The sequence below is a fragment of the Drosophila montana genome, unplaced genomic scaffold, assembly GCF_035044405.1.
Source record: "Drosophila montana isolate Dmon_TW-CO22-7 unplaced genomic scaffold, ASM3504440v1 contig_599_1, whole genome shotgun sequence".
In the NCBI taxonomy this organism is placed as follows: Eukaryota; Metazoa; Arthropoda; class Insecta; order Diptera; family Drosophilidae; genus Drosophila; species Drosophila montana.
The window spans coordinates 529,230-554,873 of NW_026998916.1; the positions used below are offsets into that span (position 1 = coordinate 529,230).

Genomic DNA, 25,644 nt, shown 5'->3' on the forward strand with positions numbered 1-25,644 from the left:
ACAAATCGAAACAGGGTACTTCTATGAAACATTACTCGCAAGGGACTGAATTTTTATCTCAGAACTCGAGACCCTAATGTTGTTGGTTACACATGTAAAGATACAAATTATAAGCCCACGAGAGAAAATTTAAAATTTGCACAATTCAATTGTCCCTGTAACTGATTTAATTGCACATGGCAACTGTCGTCCCAGCTATCTAGATCCGAAAGCTGTTGTGGATGACGGGGTCATCATAATAAACGAGGAAACAGCAACAATAAAGTTGGACAAAAGTATGGGGAAAACCATTCGACGATGAAGTCGAAATAAATGCGTCTCTGTTCAGGAACATTAAGAATATCGTCCGAAGGTTCCCGAAGACCGAAAAACTACTATACATTGGGACATAGAGAAAAAGCTGACTGCAACGCCGGTAATGCTTAGCGTTTTCACACCGTCATCCTAGCTAATGGGCTCTTTCTCTGAAAGATGTACCAACAGATTGTTATTGACAGTCTGACAAAAACCAAGGACGGCCTTTATCTTAGGCAGGAGTTAGCACATCCGGTCAGCTATAAGTCAACGAACGTTCGATTGTGCATAATAAGAATAATTTTGTGCATGATCAACAATCTTTCGAATTTGCGAAAAGAGTGAAGCTTGTCTCAAATGAATTTTCACAAATGAATTTTCTGCAAACTTATCACTGTCGCGAATGGAATTTCTAAAGTTGCTAAATCATATATTCAATAAGTTGTTATGTAGGGCTTTGAAATTTAGTTTAAGCAAAACTTACAACTTCGAACAGAAAATCTTTGATCCGTATTTTGCACCGAGAAAACTGAATTCTTCAAAAAGTCTAAAACACATCTTAAGCGAATTTTCATAAAGAAATGAATTTGAATTGAAAATATCACCCACCAAAACTATACCACCAATTTCCAGGAATAGATTTTTCAAAATGTGTGAGACCCCCCTCAAATGAATTTGAACAATGATCTATTAAATAAGTCTGAGAACGGTCGGATGGTAAACAAAAAAGTTCCATATACAAGTTTTTCGCGATTTGTCCACACCTTCGGTAAGAATTTCCCAAAATCCCATCTTCATCACATAAGGTAGCTACAGTGAAAACTTCGGCATCCTAGATTTAACGGTTTGCGTTGATCACCAATCAATCAAACTTTCAATCAAACAGTCACCCAGGACAGCGATATGACGTCATTAGTTCTGGCTTTGCAAAATGTCTTTATCCATATACGTATATGAGGCAAATCTTATCAATATCGCATTAAGGTCAACAAGGCTTTGAAATCCTCGGCGTGTCGAAGATATGCTTACTTATTCGTTTTTATTTATTTTTAAGACGGACTTCCCTTTTCTTTTAGACATTCGATTTAGTTTTCGTAAATCAAAATTATCAGGCTCAAACAGCTGATGCGATCAGTGTGACCCGAGGCGATTTGGTTGAACTTGTAAATACAACATCTAATTCTGAAGAAAAAAGGTAAGGTAGTAGATTAAGGAATGGTTTATCAAACCTATTGTGAATTTAAATTTCGTTATACAGTATAATTTGCTTAGCTGCCTCGAGTACTTTCCACAGACATTAGAGGCAGCAAATTATACTGTATATCGTTACAACATCAAATAATTAACGTTATAGCTAACCCAAAAGAGCAATCGAGCTGGCCGCTAAGAGCGTACATTATAAGAGAGTGCATGAAAAGAGCGAGTGCCGAAAATGCATCTGTGCTTAGACCAGCCGCATTGATGTCTTATCACTCAATGGATCTGCCGCTATCTCGGTTGAGTCAGTTAAATTAAATAGCTCTTTCAAGCGCTCGAGCTTTAAGTCTTGATTCTTAAAGTTATCTTACCTTCTTGTATTTGCAATTCTATCGAGCTTTTGAATTTGCTAGCTTAGTAGCAGGGGAATTTGCGACTCATGTTGAAGTCTGTGAGAGTCAGTCCAAGACACTTGACGTATAGTCTGTTCGAATTAATAATTATAATATTTAGGTCAAATTCAATGAAAGTTGAAGTCTTTTTTAAAATGAACAACTCCGCTTGTCAACTCATGCGAGTAATCGTCTGGGACCATTTCTAATCTCAACATTTCCAACAATCGTGCAAGCCGCCTCTGTTGGTAACCACTCCGCAGGCCGCATCATATCTACGGGCAGTTTGGCGCTCCGCAAATGGCGGAGCCGATAACCAACATATTTTTGATGCTTTCTGTGAGGGTTGATTCATGGCGACTGGAATGAGCAGAAGATAGTGTGACTTAGTTGGAAGAGTGAGTGCAAATTTACACTAACGTCTTAGGTTAGCCTAGTTGGAGAAGTCACTGAAAAAATACAAGGCTCATTAATCAGCTTTCAATGAGACGTGTTTGCATCAGACTATGAATGAACAGTGTATAACCCCTTTGAAGGAAGTAAAGCAGTTCACGGTTAGGCTGCTACTTTCAGGGGTAAATTCATAGATTGGCCGGCATTCAAGGATGTGTTCCTATCTCGTGTCCGTCACTGTCGGAGACTTACTGGCCTACACCGCTTCCATTATTTAAAAGATTCGCTATCAGAGAAAGCTGCTTAAGATATAGAGCACCTGACCTTTATAAAATCGAATTCCCCAGCGGCATGGAGAATGCTGGTGAATTTATATGACAATAAACGAGTATTGTTTTTGCATTACATGAATGTTTTTGATCATCAATTAGCAGTTCAACATGGAGACGTCGAGTTTCTAAGCTGGTTTGTGCAGACCTGGCGCTCATGTTTGAATTCGTTGGAGAAAGTTGAGTTAAGTTTTGGGATATTAGATGATAAAAAGGCTACCTAAGCAATTAAGAGTAGATTGGGAACGTTCATTACTGTCGTCGCCAGATCTAGCGACATATGAAAGGCTTGGTGTTTACTTCGAGTCCCAATACCGAACGATGATTTCGGCATCGTCGGGAAGCTGTGAGGAAACGCCACCAATAGATATTAATAGATACACCAAAGAGTCGCAAAAGCTTCGTTTATTGCTCGACAAGCATATATATGCATATGTCTGTGGCAAGGAGGAGCACCCCATTGGAACTTGTAATGTATTCAAGGACATGTGTGCGTTGGAGCATAAGGCAATTATTTTGACACATCGGTTATGTTTTAAGTGTCTTAATTTGCATCATCAAGTAGTTGTATATGGCAGCTCGAGAAATTGTGCAAGGTGCGCCGAGCAGCACGATTCTCTGATCTACCTGGAGTATCTACAATTTGATTTAACGGATGGGAGGAAGTCCTACATTTTACAAGGCAGGAGGTCTTGTTACCAACAGCAATGGTGCTTATCGAGTCCAAAGATGGTTTACGCTTGCAGTTTCGAGCTTCCTTCGAACAGGGTTCCCAAGCATCGTTCATTTCAGTGAGTGCAGCCCAACAACTACAACTGAAAAGGAAAATGGTATATTTTAAATTAGCGAAGCGTCTACAGGAATTGAGTTAAATTAAGGATCCCTATATGATCCACAGGTAAAGCATAAGATATTTGCGTATGTCCTACCCAAGGTGAGTCAAAGAATGCCTGACAGACGAATACTTGCCACAAAGTGGCCACATCTGAAGGATTTCCGTTCAGCCGATCCTAATTATTTTATTTCACAATGTGTCGACATTTTGCTCGGAAGCGATATTCACGAGGAGCTGATGTTGGGTGAAGCATACCGAGGAGCACTTCTAGCACAAAATACACATTTGGGCTATAAAGTGTCTGGAAAGATCAACGAACGTGCGTCGTTGGTTTCCTTGCACACAGTGAAGGAACAAAATCATGATTCAAATGAGAAGCTCGACAATGTTTTACGCAAGTTTTGGGAACTAGAGCAATTCGACAATGAGTCTTCAGATCACTCACCGGAAGAGAGTTGGTGCGAGGAATTTTTTTGTCAATACCCATCGTCGCTTATCTTCCGAAAAATATCTTGTACGCCGACCCTGTTTGTACTTTCTGGATCAAACTATGGTGATTGGATCGTCCTATCGAAGCGCACTGAAGCGGTTAGATTATCTGGAAAAGCGCCTGAGTGCAGAACCCAACTTGAAAGGAGCTTATTGTCACACCATGGCACCATGAGTATTTGGAGCTGGGCAAAATGGAACAGGTTACGCCCACGATTTATAACATCATACAATCATCCGAAATAGGAGTTCAGGATTGTTTTCTACTGCATCACACAGTTATAAAGGCAACATGTGACATGTGACAACGGCTCGAGCAAGACAAGCAATGGGAAGTCATTGAATGACATTTTAGCAATTGGGCCAAAATGAATATTTCACCTGCCTGGAGTTATTTGGCGTGATATAAGATTCGTGCTTATGGTGGTTGTAGAAAAGTTGTACAAGTACATCAATATCCCAAAGGACGAAGCTCAGTATCAGCGCATATATTGGAAGCCGGATAGGAGCGATCACATCGAGGAATATGCATGCCTTACTGTTATGTTTGGTATTAGTTCCGAATCCTATTTAGCTTTGCGAGTCATGCAACAGTAAGCTGTGGACGGAAAAGAGATATTTCCGTTGGCAGTGGATGTGGTGAAACATCAGATGTATGTTGATGACATATTATCTGACCAGGGTCAAGTCATTGATATGTTACGCAGTGGCACATTTGAGTTGAGAAAGTGGGCAAGTAATTGCCCAAAATTGTTAGAAAAGATACCTATCTAGTTTCGAGAATCGAAGGGATTGCAGCACCTTGACACTATCCGTACGTTGGGTATACAGCCCCGTGGAGGATGAATTTCGATTTCATTTGCATTTCGAAGTATCAGCCAGCTAACCTACAAGGCGATTAATTCTGTCAACAGTTGCGGGGTTATTTGATCCTATGGTATGACTGAGGCTGATTATTGTAACCAGGAAAGTACTGATGCAGCGTCAATGGAACGACAAGATTGGCTGGGATTACATAGTTTTAGCAGCCATAAGATGGGAATGGGTGAAGTTTTTGACGGAATTTCAGACATACTCATACCACGATAGTTAACATGGGGATTATATAACGCAGCAGCAGAACTACACATCTCTTGTCATGCATGAACGCAAGTCTATGGAGCGGTGGTATATTTAAGTGTCGGGGAGCACGCATTTAATACGGAGTTGCTGCTGTCAAAATGTAAGGCCACAATTACCCATATCCAGAGCTGAGTTGTGTACTGCTCTTGAAGCTGCAAGAATAATAAGTATCTTAAACAGAATTTGCGAATTAATATAAACTTCTGCAGTACTATTTTTTGTCCCACTCAATGATAAACATGGGTTGGATTTGTGGAGGAGGAGCCAAGTGTTTGTTTCAAATCAGCCAAGTATTTGTTTCAAATCACATAAGCCAAATTTGGGAGATCTCGAATGGAGGTGAAAGGGTCTCCCTCGAATGATAGCCCTGCCGATCATCTGAGTCGGCGAATTAGCGTATCTAAGTTGACGTCGTGTGGACTTTAGTGGCATGGACCGAAGTAGTTACAAGGAAAACGAAGGAAACTGTCGCATAATAGAGTCTGAGCGTAAGCTAACTGAGCTATCAACATATGAATTAGAGGAGAGCCTCAGAGAAGAAATAAGAATGGTGAAGAAGGACTGTTTTGAAAAGGAATGAAAACCAGTCGCTACTAGCAAGCCGGTCCCAAGGGATAGCATTTTATTACCTTCCAACACATATTTTGATCTAGAGGAGTGCGTCTTACTCGTCGGAGGAAGGTTGCGCGATGCCTTTTTGCCAGTGAGAAACATCCATATATATTTCCCTATAAACATTATTCCTCGAGTCTTATTGTAAATCATAGTCATGATTGTACCTTGCATGGAGGCTCATCGCTCACGTTCAATTATATAAGGAAGAAATTTCGGATCATCTATGGAGTAGCGCAGTTCGTTGGTATACATAAATGTATCACATGTTTTAAAAGGCAGCCTCAGTTTTAAAGTCAACAAATGGGAAGAGCTTTCTCATCTGTCGAAGTTGACTATGCTTGACTTTTTAATATTTTGCCATCACTTGTCGGGTTTTTTTATACATTTAAAGCCAGTTGGAGATTAAACGTCACATGCAATTTTATGAGCCCTACATCGATTCATAGGCAGACGTGGTCTATGCACAGATATTTATAGTGATTGTGGTACATACCTTGTTGGAGCCAACAAAACACTTAAAGCTGGTAGGGAGGCATGCCACTCGTCATTTCAAGATTGATCGCGCCGAATTTGCTGAATAAGGGAATCACTTGGCATTTCAACACTCCATCAGCTCCACACTTTGGTGGATTATGGGAAGTCGGAGTTAAGTCGATGAAGTATTATCTCAAAGGAGAGCGGGATTGATTTCACAGGCGACGGGTCGCAGCCTTGAACCACACACACAGCACAATAGATTAGGGCAAAGTTTTATGTCGAACATAGGTTAGCCACGGTACTCGAGATTAATGTTAGTTTTCCATAAAAGAACTAGCAAACTTCACTACAAACGTTTCTTTATTCATTCATTTCATATTTGATAGCTATTATACATTACCCTATTCTGCCGCACTGCCTGGAGCCTTGCTTCGCTTTTTTCAACACGCGTCTACTCACTCTGATGCTCGCTCCAAAATTACAAAATTACTTAATACTCTTTGTAAATAATGCTTATATTAGAAACGGCTCCTTGCCTTACTTACTACTTATTCTTATAATGGTTATAAACTACGAAACAATAAAAGTATAAGGCTAACGGCTCCTTGACGTGACTCTTGACGTGGATCAGAACTGTGCGGTGGCTGATCCAAGAGCCAAGAGTCTTTACCTATCGAGGGTCCAGAGTGGGGTCCATTATCCTTCTCGGGGACCTGAGGAAGGTATCGGAAGCTTATCCGGGGGAATTGACTGGCCGGGTTGACCCCCAGATTGTGGGTGGCGAAGCGGCGGCGGAATAAGGGCCCTTCCTCTTCTTCTTCCGTCCCCGGCTCATAGGTCGCCGTGAGCTTCGGTGCAGGCTGGTCTCTGTTCTCGACGGGTTCAGAGTTCCGACGGAGCTGGCTTCCGTGTCGGATATTGGGGCGTTGCGCGCTATCTCCGTCGGTGACGACTCTGTTTCCGGTGCCGATTTCACCGTGCGTGCGACTCCACCGCTCCTGATTCCTGCATTAATGTGGTATACTCGCGCGTCTCGATCGGTGGAAGTTCCTCCTGATCCACCGCCCGCCTCGTCGGTTGCTGCCGGGATCGAGGTTCCAGGCGACATTGGCGAGGGCTATGCCAGCGGGGGGGAAGGAGGCTCTTCCGCGTACGGCAGCGAATTTCGCGAGAATGGGGCCTCGACGAACATGGTCGTCACCTCGACGGCCATTAGCATGGTCACACCATCCAAGCGCTCCAAGGTGTTGGTCCGCCGGGTGTACAAGGTGTGACGAAACTGGCAAGGCGGCTCTTCCTGCTGTCTTCTTCTATAAAAATTCTACTTATTCGTTAACTAATCCATTACTTAGTTGTAAATACGCTATACGCTCATAGTGCGGCAAACATTTTATGAAGCCTACTCTAACTACGCTACTAGTGTTAGTCTAATCCACATTTAGTACAGGTGTTACGTTAGGCGACGGATGTCGCTCTCTCTTCGCCTACTCGTGGTCGTAAATGGGTCCTGGTTTCTCCCCTTCGTCATCAGTCATCTCTTGGTAGAACGGCTTCAGCTGCGAGATATTGGCCACCCTCTTCTTTTGTTCGCCTGGCCTCACTAGGCGCACAATGTAAGGCGACACGAACTTGGTAATCCATCGAAGCCCTTAGCGGCGTAGGACAGTTGGTGCAGCCGTAGCAGGACCATCGAGTCCAACGAAGGCCGCCTCACTCATCTTCGCAGTTTGTAGTGTCTGCCCTGTCCTTTGATGTCCTTTGATGTTAGGGTTCAATGGACCAATGTAGAAGGGCTTGTTGCGTATTTCGTAAACCATTAGTCAAGTCGACTCGATGGCACAATGTGCCCCACATTATTAATAATGTGGCCTCCACGTGGTGGACCCTGGGTGGATTAATCCAAAGGTATATTTGGCAACCAGCTAATTCGAGCGGCGAAATAAGATGACCCATTCTTTGTCTGGCAGGGGACTAAACTGGGTAGTATGACCTACGGCAGACGACCAAAACTGTAAGTAAATTTGGTACCACGGCTAGCCAGGAGGCCGCGGAACTTATTCCGTCCTGACTTTTTGGTTGCGGCCCTTCGGGGAGTATCGGGTGGTTGTGGTTTATACCTAAATCGCGGGTAGAGCTTCGGCTCGACGTGGAGTTGCGTGTCAACCATATTGTACAATTGAGGCTTTAGATAGTCCTCTCCTCCCACCAATGAGGGAATGTATTGTTCCGCCCGACATGCATTCAATTGGTACCGAAGGTTCACTGTGCAAGCAGGGTTCCGGAGGGGCGCTAGTCCGACGCATTGTTTTGGCTCGTTGTATTTTCGAATACCGTGGTAGTACACCCCCACGGGGTAAACGCCACGTTAAACAAAAGTAGACTTACTGTCCTTTGATGCACGCTGGAGATTGCTGTTGACGATACAAAATACTTCCTTCAATCTATCCGCCTTTGTCCTAGGGTCGAACGCATTAGTTGCAGACCCCGGAGTCACCTGATCGTACAGAGCGGCGGGCAACCGTGGCTCCCTACCCTGCATCAGGAAAGCGGGACTGAATCCTGTCGAGTCCGCCACACTTGTGTTGACCGCTAGCGGTATCTCCGGCAAGAACTCTGATGGCCTTCGATAAACTGCGCTATCAAGGTCTTTACGGTCCTTTTCGTCCTCTCGGTGGGATTCTCTTGCGGACAGTACGGGGCTGTGTACTGGACCTCTACACCCAGGGGCTCCAGAAACGACTTAAAGCTACGGCTCGTTAACTGTACCACGTTGTTGCACACAAACTTCTTGGGCACCCCGAACCTACTCAGAATCCTCTCTCGGAATGCTGTCTGCAAGTGTGCCGCCGTAGCCCTCCTGAGTGGGACCAGTTCCACTGACTTCGAGAAGGTACATGAAACACCAGTCACTTGCTACCTGTCTCGTCAGCATGCGTCCAGGCGGTTTGAGTTGTTCGCTCTTCAACTTGCTGACAGGTCTCCTTGATAGTGCATCGGCCACGACGTTGAGCTTCCCTCGAGTTCCAGGGAGTTCCAGTGCCCATGGCGCGATTCCTGATTCCTCTCGATCAAGTTGAGCCATTCGAGTGCCAGATGGTCCGTTATCACGTCGCACCGGTACCCTTCTAGGTAGCAACGCAGCTTCCGGATCGACCATACGATTGCCAGGCACTCTTTCTCGATGGCGGAGTAGTTCACCTCTGTCCCTCTATCGTCTGCGTCAGCACTGCGCCGAGGCCATACTCACTCGCTTCAGTCTGCAAGACGAATTTGGCGGAAAAGTCCGGATCCAATCGACGCAATGCCTCCTCCTGTTCTTCATCCCAAGCCCATTTCGGCCTCTTCTTTAAGAGCGCCGTTAGCGGCTGTACCTGAGTCGCGAAGTTGGGAACGAAGCCACGAAGCCATCCCGTGACACTGCCGCAACTCCTCATAATTTGTCGGGGCCCTTAGGTTACTTTTCGCCTCCACCTGTTCCGAATCGGTACGTATCCCTTCCCCGCAAATGACATGTCCCAGATAGACCAACCTCTCCTTGAAGAAGCTGCATTTCTTCCTATTCAGCCTGAGATTGACCGCCGTCAACCGAAGGAATACCTCCCTCAAGCTCCAGCACGATATCGTCTAGGTAGGCGAGCGCATTAGGCTCCATCTGCGGCCCTATTCCCGTGTCCAGTGCTCGCTGGAAGGTCGCACAAGCTGAATGCAGTCCAAATGGCATCACACGCCATTGGAATAGGCATTTTCTTGGGACTGTGAACGCAGTGCGCTCCCTACTATCGGCTGCCATCAGTATCTGCCAATACCCGTGCTTCAAATCTAAGGTAGAAATCTATCGGGCGTGACGCAACCACTCAAGAATGTTATTAATCCGAGAGACAGGATAAGCATCCGGATTAGAATGCGCATTGAGTTGCCGGTATTTGATGCATATGCGCCACTCGCCAGTCATTTTCTTGACTAAGACTATTGGGGCGCTGTGCGGACTACGCGACGGCTCGATGGCACCTGCCTGGATCGTCGTGCACCACTCCGATTCCAGATGAAACTCCATGATTGCTCAACTCTGGCGGCTGCTCCAGATCCCCTGCGTCCGTGTGGATCCTAGCCATTGCTCCTAGCTCCTCCGTTCCCTGCCACATTTCTGCCGTGTCGCCTCTATGACTCTGTCGCTGCAGCTCTGCGCGCCGCCTTTTGGGCTCCTCATGCGCTCGGTCCGATCCCCTACTTCTTGACTTTTTGAGTTGGTTGTACTCCCGTTCCCTGGCGCGTGGGGCCTTCTTTCGGTTCTTCTCTACTCTGTTGCCGAGGAGGCACTCCCATTTCCTGACATGGCTCTTCTTCGGCTCTTTTATCAACCTAGGCTCCGCGTCCGGCGCCACCACCGTCTCTAGAACCAGTTCTGCCTTGCCGCAGCGCATTGTAGTGTCCATTGCACCCAAGAAATCCATACCCAGGATGACGTGGTCTTGAATCGAGGGCATAATGAGCATCGACACGCTGATATCCTTCCCTGCTAGGCCAATGTCTTCCCTACTTCGAGCGTGGACGAATGCTCGTCTGCACGTCCTCCGCTCTTTCCCGAATCGCCCACTTGCGTAAGCAGTCTTCACTCATGAAGCTGCGAGTGGCTCCGATGTCGATTGTTGCAGGCATCGTTGGCCCGCCAACGACCACCGTAGCGACGATTCGGCCACCGTCCACCTTCAGTGGGTGACCTTTAACCTGGTCACGGGCGCGTCGGCGCCGATCCGATCCTGGCATGGGCGACGTCGTTGCCCGTTTCCCACCTCCGTGCGGCGACAACAATCCTGGCTACTCCTGCCCCGGTTCCCACTCACTCGTGGGACACTTCCTAGCGAAGTGCGCCTCTTGTGCGCACCTACGACATGGTTATCCGGCTCCGGACTATTGGCTCATCATCTGATGGGTAACCTCCGCAGGGGCCACTGCTGGCGGGGTGGGGACCCTAATGTCCACAACGGTCGCTCCGGACCTGTTGGGAGTAGACCAGAATGGGTTAAGGTAACTCCCGGAGGTCTGTTATGTCCTCCCCCATTGTGCGCTACTCGGACTCATGGCCGCTTGACTCACTGACTTGTTTGCCAAGTGTTCCGCCCTCTGCGTCATGACCGTCTCATACTCCACTGCCATCTGCGTCAGCTGGTCGCACATAGAGCCTGTATTCGGGGCGGCATTCTCGTATATCCGGGGTAACTACTGCGTTGTTAACGTTTTGGCATACTGGGACTCTAACTCGACAAGCCGAGCCCAAACTTCAGAGGAATGGCCGGCATCCTGCACGTAAGTGGATAGCTGCTTTTGCAACTCCTCCATACGAATATCTTGTGGGTAAAGATAATTATATTACAGATTTTTTTCAAGAATAAGCATCAACGAGTTAAAAGTTTTTAAAGTCACTACAAGACAAAATAAATCCTGCGCAGGAGATAATAATGAATATATACAAGAAAAAAAAATCTTTGAAAACATTTCAATAGATTATTTCAAAAATATAAGCAATATATATTTAAGAGTAGCTCTACTCTACTACTACTACTAAAAGAAGCAATATTGTCTACATTCTATGATGAACCCATGCAAGGAGGTCATACAGGCATTTCAAAAACATAAGCAAAAATGAAAAGACATTACTATCGGCATACCCGCTGACCATGCATCCCACGAGCAATGCCTGGGAGCGCTATGTACAAGTACATAGCTGCACGCGCATTAATACTTTAATTCAACTACATATGCATGAGTACGCTCTCCCTCTCAGACTATGCTAAATCGAATTTGTAAGCTATGATAAGCTCATTTTAATTCAAGAAAAACCAATCATAAAAATGACGTCAAATCGGAAAACAGTAAACAGTTTTACAATATATTTGAAAACCAAACCCGACAAATTTATTGCGTTGACACTTTTGGCAGAATCGATAGCTTAGCTGAAGATATCATTGACTTACTTTGCAGCCTATAGAATTTCGAGGCGGCAGAGTGTTCACAGTCTGTAAATTTTGACGAAAACAAATTATGGACGCGGCACAATTACGGGCTATTATAGCAACGGTAGTGAGCACTGCGTTGGAAACCGAATACAAAAGGTGTCGGTACCTTGCAACGCAACGCTCGACGTTGTGAAATCTCTGTCAGAGTTAAAGTGGGCTCAATAACAATATGTATCTTGGCATCAAGCGCCAAAGGCTGCATATCGACCTAATAGCAATCACAAAAGGAGCTAACATAATTATCAGGCGGTGATAAATATAAGAAATAAAATAAGTGGCACAGCCGACAGCTCACTGGCACGTTTCGGCATCAAATTAAATCTTTACGCTATTAAAGCTAGGTTAGATTAGAGCACGAAATTGGCACATTCAGGCAGGATAACATGACCCTTTACAGTTCTACGACGAGGTTAAGAAAAAGCTCACCTTGATAACTATCAAAAATATTTTGAAGTATTGTATCTATCTGGCACAGCATATGCACATATCAGACTTCGGGTTTTCATATCTGAACCCTACCGATGTTCTGTTCTCAGCTCAGCTTAAAGTTTAGCCGTCTGCCTTGGCATGACACAGGACAACGACTCTAATCCGGATACACCTTTGATGATTTAAAGAGCGAGAAGTTTTGAGGAGAGAGATAAAAAACGCCTCAAAACTACCAACAATATAAATAAAATGAACAAAAAGACAAAAGGTTATAACAAACAATCCAAATTCTTTAAAAATAATCAAGGAAGCTAGAACCCGATAGGAAAAAGGGTTTAGATTCTACATCTTCAAAGTTTAGTCAGCCGACAAACTTTCAGCGGTAGCAAGGCCAGCTGGGATACAGTCAGGGTATATAAGCCACGCGAATCGCACGAACCAGTAATAGTCAAAGAAATTTAAAAAGGTCAAACAGTTCGACTAAAAATTTTGTAATTTTCACTGGGGCACCATGGAACTACATTAAACCCATATTGGAATTGAAAAACATAATATCTGGGAAAAATACAATCGACGTGAAATTAATCACGTTGTCTACAATATTACTCATAATGGTAAGCTTACCATGTCCGGGGTTACAAGTCCATATTTTATACCCTGAACCCATTAAGAATGGGTAAAAGGGGTATAATGTAATAATAGAAGGGGTATATATAATAATAATAATGCAAATGTATGTAATAGGCAGAGGCAAGCATCTCCGACCCATAAAGTATATATATTCTTGATCAGCATCAATAGTCGATTTAGTCATGTCCGTCTGTCTGTCTGTCTTTCCGTCCGCCCGTCCGTCCGTTTGTATGAACGCAAGGTTATCAGAAACTATAAGAGCTAGAGACTTGAAGTTTGGACCGAAAGTCCTCCTAGTGCCCGAGTTGCATTTGGTGTTGGTAGAAGAGGTTTCAGGGGATCTCCTAGTCGGGTACTCCCGAATAGAGCCTCTTACTTGTTATACTTCATATTGTTTTTACTTTCCATGGTATAACCACACTCGACCTTCTAACGAAGGGAGGTGCCACTATAGATTTAAAAATCGACGAAATAGAAATTCCGCCAGCTGTAAGGGACAAGTTTTTAAAATGTATCTAATGAGCTGCTGCCGTTTAACACGTCCGAACACTCCGGACCGAGAACGGTTATCAGTGTATTCAAAGTTATATCTGTTCCTCAGAAATGCAGAAAACTTTGTTAACAAAGAAGTAAAAGATTTGTTAAAAACCGTATCTATCGCCCATAAGGTCGCCGTACAACAATACAATCCGGGTAATAAGTAAGAAAGGCATTAAGGACATTGGCGCAGGTAAGAAACGCCTGGTCATAGATTTCTGGACGTTCAATCAAAAACCATTACCGATAAGTATCCGATGCCAAGCAGCATTCTGATACTATCAAAAACTCAATATTTCACGGTCTTAGATCTTAAATTGGGCTACCATAAATGGCCCAATTGCCATGGTGAACGAAAGTGTCTCCGTAATCACCGACAGCTCTGTTAAAATTAGCATCGACAGCAGACCCTACAACATCAACAGCAGACACCTTGTGACATTTGACCGCGATGCCCACATAAACGGCACCAAGTAGGTAAATTTAGACGGTGCTCCTTAAAAATCCAGGATCATCTGTATCGCAGTCACTTGACTTCATAAAACATAAGACACTTTTGAGCCTACCAATTCTACACAATTTAAGCGGAGTAAGCCTACTTTTTATCGAGAAGTTGAGGTCAGAATTCAACACGAGACCAGTGGTGACGTCCACTTTGTGTCTGGCAATATGCGCTATGTTGGCCGGTATCACATTCCTGGTACGCTGCAATCAAGAAAAACGGAAACAAATAGAAATGCATGCGGCGCTCAAAGACCTGGGCCTTACAGCCTAAAAACATATGTGTGTATGCATGTGCAGAGTTTGCCTCGTTCCCACTCATTGCTTTGCGCGCTTGTGTGCATCTCTTTCTCCCTGCATAGCTTCTCAAAAACCCCGCGATCTAGAAACATACATATGTTTGTGTAAGGTGGATGTGCACACAAGTAGATCACGGCGTTTGTCGCGAGCCAGAGATATTTTCTTCAATTGTGTGTCCTTTGTGCCTGAAGTAGCAAAAGGCACACACATTCAAATGTTCTATCATGTATTTCTTGGTCTTCCGAGTCAGTGCAGCTGAAACGAATATAAATAAAGTTACTTACTCGCCAAGAAGGGGCTGACGATAACTTATACACACATTTTTGGACTTTGCGCTTGCCATAACGTGGCATATATTTTATTTGGGGATCTAATTGTGCAACAAACTTCTGTATATACTAAACATGTAACATGCATGTCAAATTTGGCGACTCTAGCTTTTAAAACATAGGACATTTGCTTGAGAAAGAGTATTTCAAAATCGATTTTTTTTCGTGGGGCATGCTATTGCCCAACGTAATCATTTTGCACTATAGTTGCGACTCGTGTAGGGAGACTGATGACGAAATGCGGGCGTTTATGCGGCAGACCAGGACTGGATTTAGGGGTCTGAAAAGTCTACGCCTCGTGACTTGCCGTTGCCAAATATCTTTCAGCCTCCGACTGTACTTCAGCAGCCTGTTACTCCGATCTCAAAAGAGCACCTAATCTTTTTTGTTACTCCGGTAGCTGTGAGGTCTGCTGTGGACACAATATCAGTTCCGCAATGTGTGACATCGATACCAGAAAAACCAATCATTTTATCCGAGTTGTTTTATTTCCAGGCTTCTCACTTCTCATCGGATGATGTTAAAGTCTTTAAGCAGGCAAACTGCGGGAGCACTAAAGCTAAAATTTCTAGCTCTTTTAGGTTCTGAGATCCTTGCGTTCATACATACGGACAGACGGACGGACAGGCGGACGAGCGGACAGACAGACGAGTTTGTTTCCAATAATCGACAACTTACTCCGTTTCCAAACAATCGATGAAAATCGATATCGAAATCCTGTTTTTTGAGCAAATTGGGTAAATAATAAGGTCACCAAAACTTGATATGTTGCTTCTAGAATAGTATATTTATATAAATAATCTTTCATTTTATACCTATCGGCACCTCTGCGCTACCACCACAAAGCTATAAGTCAAGTGAATAATCCAACTTGTATTGCCCACAAATTTAAACAACAATTTAAATTCAATTGACTTTTTGAGAATACACAAATATTCTATGGCACAATAAGATGTACTGTCGAAAATTTCATAAGTATCGGTTAAGAAACACAAAAGATATGTGTTTTTTGCTGCGCACGTGTTAAAAGCAGCTATCGCAAATTTCTGTAGACCTGTACACACACACATTCGTGCGCGTCTTCTTTGAATTCTATCAACAGCAGTGCTATTGAGATTGTATTGTTTTCCATGCTGCTATTTTAATCCGTTTTTTTCTCATTAAGAGTCAATAATTGCTGTGGCTGTTAGGTAGAGGCGGCGACAAGTAGTGCGGTCTGTTGCGAGTTCGAACCCTACCGAGTAAACTATTTTTTTTTGGCTGGTGTGGTTGTTGAGTAGAGGCGTTTGCAAATAGTGTGGTCTGTTCGAGACCTATCGAGAGAACAGTTTTTTTTTTTAAATATTTTTTTATTACTGCTAAAGCAAACGAGCGCGTAGCGCGAGCTGAATTTGGTGATGGTGTTGGTTCAGGGTATTCCGTAGTCGGGAGCTCCCGATGTGAGCCTCTTACTTGTTTTACCATAGAATATTTGTATATTCTCAAAAAGTCAATAATATTTAAATATAAATTGGTTTATTTACTTGATTTATCGGGGAGGTGGTGATAGCTATAAAATGAAAGAAAGTCGGGAGCTCTCGACTAGAGCCTCTTACTTGTTTAACTTTGTTAACTCTTAACATAATACATCTATTTTGATATCTTCAGTTAAGATTGCAAATGAGAACGCGAATACTGATGCCGATCTGTTAGCACTCTTTTTTAAACCACCTACTCCTCCTCTAGGTATAATAAAAATCAGCCTTAGCCTCATCAGTTACAGAGGTTAAAGTGCTTCTTAAATCCTATCAATACTGAAAGTTCCCGCTCGTGTGCTCAAGTAGTGTGCAGCAGCTCTTTGTAAACCTATCTTAAAACTTTTTATATTGAATGTTAACACTTCATCTTTTCCGACTATTTGGATCGTTTTTTATACCATGCCATAAGAAAGGAAGAAAATCCGATGTCGAAAACTATAAAGGTATTTCCAAATTAACCGCTATACCTAAAGCTTTCGAGAGAATCATAACGGCAACAATTTAGCTCTATTTTTTGGCTTGCTAGCATGATGTCGTGAACCGCAGATCTACAACCAGTAACCTTCTTGAGTTTACCTCACTAGTATGCTATTATTTATACTGACTTCAGAAAGGCTTTCAACTCCGTTAATTACTCCTTATTGCTTTAAAATTATGCCATCTAAGAGTATTTGCGTAACAGAATCCAAAAGCTTCTATTCAGAAATCCGTTTTACAAATATATTCAGGTGTCTTAAACTCGGCCCGCTACTCTTTACCTTATTCATCAATGACCTTCCCTCGATACTGTCTCACTCTCGAATATAAATGTATGCTGGTGATGTTAAGTTATGCCTTGCATAAACAGATATGGCAACATTAAGCCGACATTATTGCATTTCAGTCTTGGTGTCACGTCAACCTGTTAACTTTAAACTGTTTGAAATTTAAGGTAATGACATTTTTTAGAAGCCCTCCTCAAATGGTTTTTTACACTCATGATAACTTACCGCTCGAGCGCGTCAACAGGACCAGTATTGAATGATCTAGTTTTCATTCTTGGTCATAAACTTAAATTCATGTTAAGACCGTGGTCAATAAAGCCAGAGTTGTTATGGGTTTCATCAAGCGATGGTCAAGGAGTTTGACGATCCGTACACGGCAAAGACTTTTTATAAATCTTTGGTACGACCTACTATAGATTATGCGGCGTGTATCTGGTCGCCACAATATTATATTCACCAAGACGGGTGAAATCAATTCATCTAGGCTGACTAGCCAATTAAACTTCTAGACTAAAACGTAATTATACACCTTTAGCGCTTCAATTCTGTTTAACTAACTATGCCTTGCGTGAACCGATCAGAGTCCTCTGTGATTATTATTTCAATCATTATAGAGTATTCTGCTCGGAGTCTTTTATTCCTCTTATAAAGTCATCTATTGTAAAGTAAAGTTAAGATTTTCGCCGAGGTTGTGGAACTCTGCCTACCCGGGTCCACTTACAAGAAATTTGTAATTGCCGAGACGCGATGCTGGAAGAGGGAGAGGAAACTGCTGGGATTAAAGGAAAGGGAGGCCCGCAGGGATCGCCCCGCTGTGGTGTAGACAAGGATTAAAAGGCGTGATGGGTGCTGCTTAAAATTTTTAATAAATTTCAGCTGTTCGGTCTCGATTACTGAACGATCAACAAAAAGAATTAAAACCACTCAGTATTTTCAAATTATATTCTATTCCTCTTTATTATGCTTATAACTTTATGGCCCTGCTGCGCCGTTAATTCTTTAATAAACTCTTCCTAACCTCGCGAATGCGGCCTAACGTTCCTAATTCTTAATATGTCTCCGATCGCTCGTCCGAGAGTTACGATTGTCGTTTCCAAAGTGAAGCTGCTGATCAGCTCCACCGACTTATAGCCCTCTCTCGCTCTCTTCGCCGTGCGGCGAGAACTCTTTTCTTACGCCTACTAGCTCCTCTGCTCCTTCTGTTATCATTTGAGGAGTAAGAGTTGCTTCTAATTAAACTTAAACTATAATCGGTTTCCTATTTAACTTCAAAAAATCATCTCCTTTGCATTTTCTTAATGATTAGTTTTATTATATTTTTTCTTCATGTCTTTTTCTAATATTAAAAATAATTATTATAACAGAATATTGGTTAACGCCTCTATATCGTTCCTTATTTTCTCTTGGTTATTTTTGGATCTTATCTTGCTGGCCATAGGTCACCTTCAGGCCATAGGTGACGGTCACCTTAAATGAGGCGTTGCCATCATTGACCTCGAACCTGTTCCTGCGGGTCCTGGACTGGGGACCTTACCATCCTTAAGGCGGAAGGACATCCTCACATGGTACAGGTCGCCATTCTTCTACGGCGGGCTCCGCCGGGCCCACCAGCTACTCGAGGTACCTCCCCCCTCTCTGTCTTTCGCCTTCGCTGGGGTCTTCTTGGCAGTCTTCTCGGCCTGGCCCGTGATAGACTTTCAGTTGGGCGATAATAGCTTCCCGTCTCTTACGCTCGCCGTTGCGTACCAATATCACGATATTGGGCGATACGAACTTTTCGTCTCGGTTGGGGGCGTCAAAGTTCGGTGCCAGCTTTGCTCGAGCCCATCGGCGGCCTTAGGAAGCTGATGGTGGCATAGCCACACCCGCTCGTTGATAGTCGGTCGCTATTCCATTCGACGCAAGTTATAGTGCCTCCCCTTGTCCCGGGTAGCACTCTGCAGGTTGTGACGGGCGATGCCAAATACTTCCCTCACTCACCCGGCCTTATCCTCTGGACGCCGGGAAGCTATGCTCGCGGCCTTGTACTAAGAAAGCGGAAGAGCATTCGGTGAAATCGATCACGCTCATGTTTACGGCTAGTGCTTCTTCCGGTAAATTATGATGCTCTTCGATCATCGGCTTGATCGTCCGGTTCGTCCGCTCGGTTGGGTTTTCCTGAGGGAAGTAAGGTGCCGTGTATTGCACCACTATGCCGATAGAGCTCAGAAAGCCTTGAACGTCCGGCAGGTGAACTGCACCCCATTGTTACAAACGAATTTCCGAGGGACTCCGAATCGATAGAGTATTCGCTCTCGAAACGCCCTATGTAGGTGCTCCGCTGTCGCCATCCTCAAGACAACTAATTATACCCACTTACGAAACGCGTCGTGGAATACCAAAAGCATCGTATTCCCGTGCTTCGAGCGTGGCGTCAGCATCCGCTCTGCCGGTCTCACTTGTTCCACCTTAAATTTTTGGCACACTTCGCAGCATCTCACGTATCGTGCGCCATCCCGGAACATCCCTGGACAGTAGTACCTTTTTCCTAGTCGGGATATCGCTTTCCTTACTCCTTGATGGCCCGCCGTCGTAGGGGCATTGTGGCATTCCTGCAGGACTCTCTGCCGATGGCTGCCGGTGACACACATTTTCCACGGGACGTAGTCCTCGTCATCGGCTCGTATCCTAGGTGGCGATGAGGTTGGCCGTTCTCGATCATTTCTAACACCTTAACTTGCGAATTGACCATACTGTGGCCAGACACACCTTTTCCGTTGCCAAAAATAGAATGGCATACGCAATTGCTCGTTCTTCTTCGTGGTCTCGTGAGGACAGCGCTGAGGCCGTGGTCGCTTGCGTCCGTCTGCAGCACGAACTTCTTGCTGAAGTCGCTCCTTAAGTTGCACCAACGTGGCCAGTTGTTCTACACCCCACGACCAAGGCTTCGCTTTCTTTTGGAGAGCGCTCATCGGCTGCTCGACCGATAATCGACAAGAAACGTCATTACCACGATGCCATTCCCAGGCTCTGCCGCAGCTCCTTGCAGTTCGACGGAGCCGTCAACCTCTGGATGGCAAGCACCCTCGCGCGATCCGTCGAATTCCCTCGCCGCTCACCACATGTCTCAATTACACTAGTTCCTTCTGAAAGGAACGGAACTTCTCCTGATTCAGCCTCAGGTTAGCCGCTCTTTGCCATCGGAACACTTCCTTTAAATTAGCTTCTTGTTGGTCCTTCGTCGCACCTATGCCGATGATGTCGCCAAGATAGGCTTACTACCCTTCTCCATGGTTATTTGCCAGTATCCTTGTCTTAAATCCATCGTTGATATATAGCGCACCTGTCGCTCCAGTATGTGGTTCATCCGTGGTACGGAGCATGCACCAGGGACCGAATGTGAGTTGAGCTGCCTGTAATCAATGTTTATTCGCCATTCCCCCGTCTTCTTCTTCACAAGTACGATCGGCGCGCTGTACGGGCTTGGGGAAGGCTTGATAGCTCTCGTCCGGCTCGTTGTCCTTCATTACGATCCGATGGCTGGCTATTTGGGATACGCCCTCTAGCCCCTCGAATCGCGTCAACTCTTTCTTCATAAGTACTTGTAGACTGGGCTTCAGGTCTGCTATCCAGACGTCCTCAGTGTCCGAACTCCCCTTTTCAGACCCTGGGTTCTCCCCGCGGTTAGCTCGCTTGCTAGCACGACTCCTCCTGAGGCGCGAAGTAGATTTTCCTGCCCGTGGGATCAAGCCACCCGTCCAAACTTCGCGCTCTTTGCTGCCGGAGATTCTCTCCGCGGGGCAGACTGTTGTCTCTTCCCGAATTCCTAACCTCTTTATTGTTCTCAAAATCGTCTCGCTGCCTCTGCCGCGTATCCTAATGCCCATCGCATGGAGGAAATCCATCCCTAGGATCACTTATAAAGAATCGTGTCGCGCCGGTGTCAATCGTCGCCACATACTCATCCTCGCCCATCCTTATTGTTGTTCGACTCGCAATGTGTTTACTGGTGCCGGGCTCCGCGGGATTGCCGGCCAGGGACAGGGAGTGGGTCCCTGTCCGGGTGGCGCCGCTGCCCGTTTCCCTGAGCCGGTCGCCTACAACATTCTTGGCTGCTCACCCCTCTAGCGCCGCAGTGCACACAGAAAATGGCCTGGGGATTGGGATATTCCCTTATATTCCTGGTGTCCGTGGATCTTGGCCGATCATCGTGTTGGCGGCCTCTCCTCCTTAACCTTAACATAATCAAGCCAGTTTACTCACCGGGCCCTGATGGTGTTCCTGCTTGTTTGCTCAGGTAGTGTGCTGTAGCACAATGTAAGCCTGTTTAAAACATTTCGAATTTTGTGTAAGCACTTCATTGTTTCCGACCATTTGGAATGAATCATACATTGTCCCTCTCCATAAGATTGGGAGTAAGTCCGATGTCGAAAACTAAAGAGATATTTCTAAATTATCCGCTATACCTAACGCTTTTGTGCGTATCATAACATCTCGACTGCATCATTTTTGTAGCTCTATTCGAGCATGAGATCGTGAAGCGCAGATCTACAATCACTAACCTTCTTAAGTTTACTTCGCTAGTAAATGATGGGTTTAAGAAAAGGATGCAGACTGACATCATCTATACTGATTTCAGTAAGGCTTTCGACTCTGTCAACCACTTCTAATTGCTTCATAAATTAAGCCTCCTCGGCTTTCTAGTCAATCTCTTAAACTGGATTTCAGAACCCAAAAGGTGATATTCAGAAATTCGTTTTCTAAACGTATTATGGTGACTCCCGGTGTTCCTCCCAGTAGCGGGAAGCGTTCATTTTACTCTTTTCATCAATGACCTTCCTTCTATACTGTCTCACTCTCGGGTATTAATGTAACATATGCTGTTGATGAGAAGTTATGCCCTGCAAATACAGATATGACATCTTGTTTATAACTTTTAAAATTTAAACTGCTTCAAATGTAAGTTAATGACTTTCTATAGAAGCCCTCCCCAATTCGTTTCTTAAATCCTTGATAATTTACTGTTACAACAGTACTTGTAATAAAGTTAATGATCTAGATTTCATTCTTGGTCATAAACTTAAATTCGACTCTCATGATAAATAAGGCCAGAATTGCTTTGGGTTTCATCCAGCGATGGACGAAGGAGTTTGACGATCCGTACAAGACAAAGAGTTTTTATATATCTTGGTACGACCTATACTTGATTATGCCTCTTGTATCTGGTCACCACAATAATCTATCCATCAAGACGGAATTGAATCTGTACAGAAACAATTCTTTTTGTTTGCCCTTCGTGGCTTAAATTGGGATCCTCGTGTGCGATTACCGTCATACTCCAGCAAACTTCTGATGATTAATCTTCCTTCCTTTAGTAATCGTAGAGCCAGGCTGGGTATAATATTTATTTATAAACTACTGGTGAAATCAACTCTTCTGTGTTGACTAGCCAATTAAACTTCTCTATCCCTACTAGACTAACACTATGCCTTGCATGAACCCTTCAGGGTTCTCTGTGATGATTATAACAAGTTTTGCAGAGTATTTTGCTCGGAGTCTTCTCTTTCTCGTATAAAGTCTTCTATTCTAAACTATTTTGCAAGTAAAAAGTCTTAGCATATAGTCGTAGTTTGTATTCGTTTTGTTGAGTAACTGAGTAATAGTAATGAGATGGCCACAGGGATCGCTCCGCCGTGGTGTAGGTTAGGACTAATAAGCGTGATGGGTGCTGTTTAAAATTGTAAATAAGTTGGCGCTGTTCGGGCTTGATTACCGGACGATCAACAAAAAGAACTATAACCACTGAGTATTTTAAATTATATTCTATTTCTCTTAATTTTGCTAATAACTTTATGGCCCTGCACCGTCAATTCTTTAATCAACTTTTCCTTACCTAACGAATGCGCTCTAACGTAAAATATTCTTTCCATTTAGTCGTAGTTTACATTCGCTTGTGTACTTTGCGACTCGTGTCAAACGTTACACAACTAACCCCTTCGGTCGGTTGGGTGGAAGGTGGGATACAGCACATTGCATCGGGACTCGCACGAAAAAAACCCTTCTGAATAAATTGAAATCAGTATCTTTATTGTATTTAAATTTTATTTTATTTAATTTCAGATGCTTTATTAGAGTATTTGATGGAGTAAATTCAATAAAAGAAGGCTTGGTTCCAATGGACATATTAGAAGTTAATACAAACTCGTTTAACTTAGATACAAACGAAAATGCTGCAGACTTGGATTTTAAAAAAAGGTAAGGTACACATATGCAAAATCTACTCAATATCCCTATATCATATAGTTGGGGTTGAGAGGACACATCCCAATCAACGCGCAGACAAAGGCTGGTGTAGAGAAAAACACGCCTGTTATGTTTCGTAGTTTATTCGCAATATTAATATGCAGCTTTTGTTATTAGCTGTGGTATTCAGATATCGATTCATTGATATGTATGATATAGACAATATTTCAATAGTTGGCATAGATACGATCAGTCATAAATTAAGTGTGAAAATTCGATTCTAGAAAGTCTAGGAGTGGAGTTGATAACAGATGTTTTTTCCACCGATTTTAATAAACAATAGCTTGTTGGGCACTTATCAAGCGTCTCTTTTCCATTTTGTCGTAAAAATAAGTTAAAGTGCTCTATTTGTAAGTGACACACACGCTGACACACATGCTTGCTGCGGCAGTGGTTCTCTTTCTCTTAGGCCCATAATTTTGGAAATTTTTTAAATAAAAAACGCTACTTTTTGTTTTATCTTTCTGAAATTTTTAGAGCATATATAAAACAATCTAGTGTGTGTAAAGACACAAGACTATACATTCAAATGCGACTTTTACAAATTTTGATTGAAAACATTAGATATAGTAGACATGTGTATAATTCACTCTAGTTCCCATTAGCTACGAGGATTTAAAACAAATACGGTTCTCATCGTTGTCATGAAAACGTGATTTTAATCCAACTTGTATTGCGAAGGCACTCAACGGGCTTACGTTTTCTAGTTCTTATTTTTTCCAAAATCAACAGTTTTATACACACGGACCGACATAGCTGGATCGACTCGGCTTGACTTTATAGGGTCAGTAATGCCACTCTCTGTAGGTCCAAAGTAGAATGAGCGGGGTCTGCAGTGCGTGGAGTGTGAAAATCCTGTGACTTAGACTCCTGAATGAATCTACCAACAAATAAAAACAAGATCTTCTTTAATTATCGTCCATTTGGACATCCATTATACATATTGGGCAGTACTGTGTGCCTATGTATGCGTGTCTGTATTTTTGTAGACTGACTGACTGACTTTGTAGGCAGACTGATTGATAATCAACACACAGTCTTAACATTAAGAGGTAGGAAGCTGAAATGTTTAGTTTAGTTACAGTCATGGACAAAAGTATTGGCAATTTAATATTATATAATTTTTTTGTCGGTTTGGTTATATTGGACGTCTAATATTTAATAATATTAATATATAATATAGTATAATATCTAATATTTAATAATTTTATATTTTTTATACGATTATTAGCTATTTGTGCAAGCAATCCAATTATTTTTATAAGCGTTAACGGTAAGGTTAAGTTTTTAATAATTATTTTATTACAAGAACCCGTAATTTTATACAAAAGTATTGGCAATTTTTAACATGCGGTTGGTATTTTAATACAAGTTTTGATATGGTCACACCTTTCTTTGCCAAAATGCAACTCTGTAAGCACCGTTATTTGAATAAAAACAATATATTTACAACTTACTGCTAGTGACGCATCAACTCTAGTTGCATCTTTAAAACAAAAACTTCATCTCTTCTTCTTCATGAAGAATCTAAGATGCACAAGCAACTGTGCCTATCAGAATATTATATGACTGAAATCCAAACTTTCGAACCTTTATGTAGCTTCTTTTTTTTCGATTTCGTTATTATCGCTCATAATGAGATTTGATTAAAACCGGAAATCTAAGATTATTTAATATTTCCTTACAGATCCGATCGAGCTTCCCGTATCCACCTCCTTCGATACGGGAAGCTCATAGTTGCTGAGTGTATCCTTTCACCCGAAGTCATTGAGCTTCCTATCTCGGAGATTGAGTTTGTGGGTGTAAAATTGAGTATTCAAATATTCTCCCACTATCTAACATGTCTATTTACCTAAACCATCTTCATGCTATTAAGTCAAGCGCCCTCCCTACTTTCTGGCCAATTATGCAATCTTTCTGTTGCCCTCTACGTCACATGAGTTTTTTGTCGGCCTACATGGGATGTCCTTTTGCCGGTTAATCGGGTGCATAACTCAAGAGATCTCTTGAATTTATCTTTATGTTTGATTCATTCGACAGTGTGCTACTCAGGTTTGCCCAGGATAATGAGATTGAAACATGAATTTTAACAATCCTGATTTCTCCCACTGATGCAAACTTTTGTACGCAATATGTTATAACGACTTTCTCAACTATGTTTATTTTATTCTGCCATTTTGGAAGTTGAGAGTTCGAAT

At 43.3% G+C, this 25,644-nt stretch overlaps 1 protein-coding gene across 2 annotated transcripts in view; it reads left to right on the top strand.

Moving 5' to 3' along the window:
• The first annotated feature begins 1,374 nt into the window (after nt 1-1,374).
• The window catches only part of Obsc (Obscurin), a 242,466-nt gene continuing 218,196 nt past the window's right edge, over nt 1,375-25,644 (top strand). For both annotated transcript variants that reach the window (XM_064698377.1, XM_064698378.1), the window contains exons 1-2: nt 1,375-1,489; nt 23,264-23,398. In XM_064698377.1, the coding sequence (XP_064554447.1) occupies nt 23,319-23,398 (80 nt within the window). In that variant the 5' untranslated portion in view covers nt 1,375-1,489; nt 23,264-23,318. The remainder of the gene's footprint in view (nt 1,490-23,263; nt 23,399-25,644) is intronic.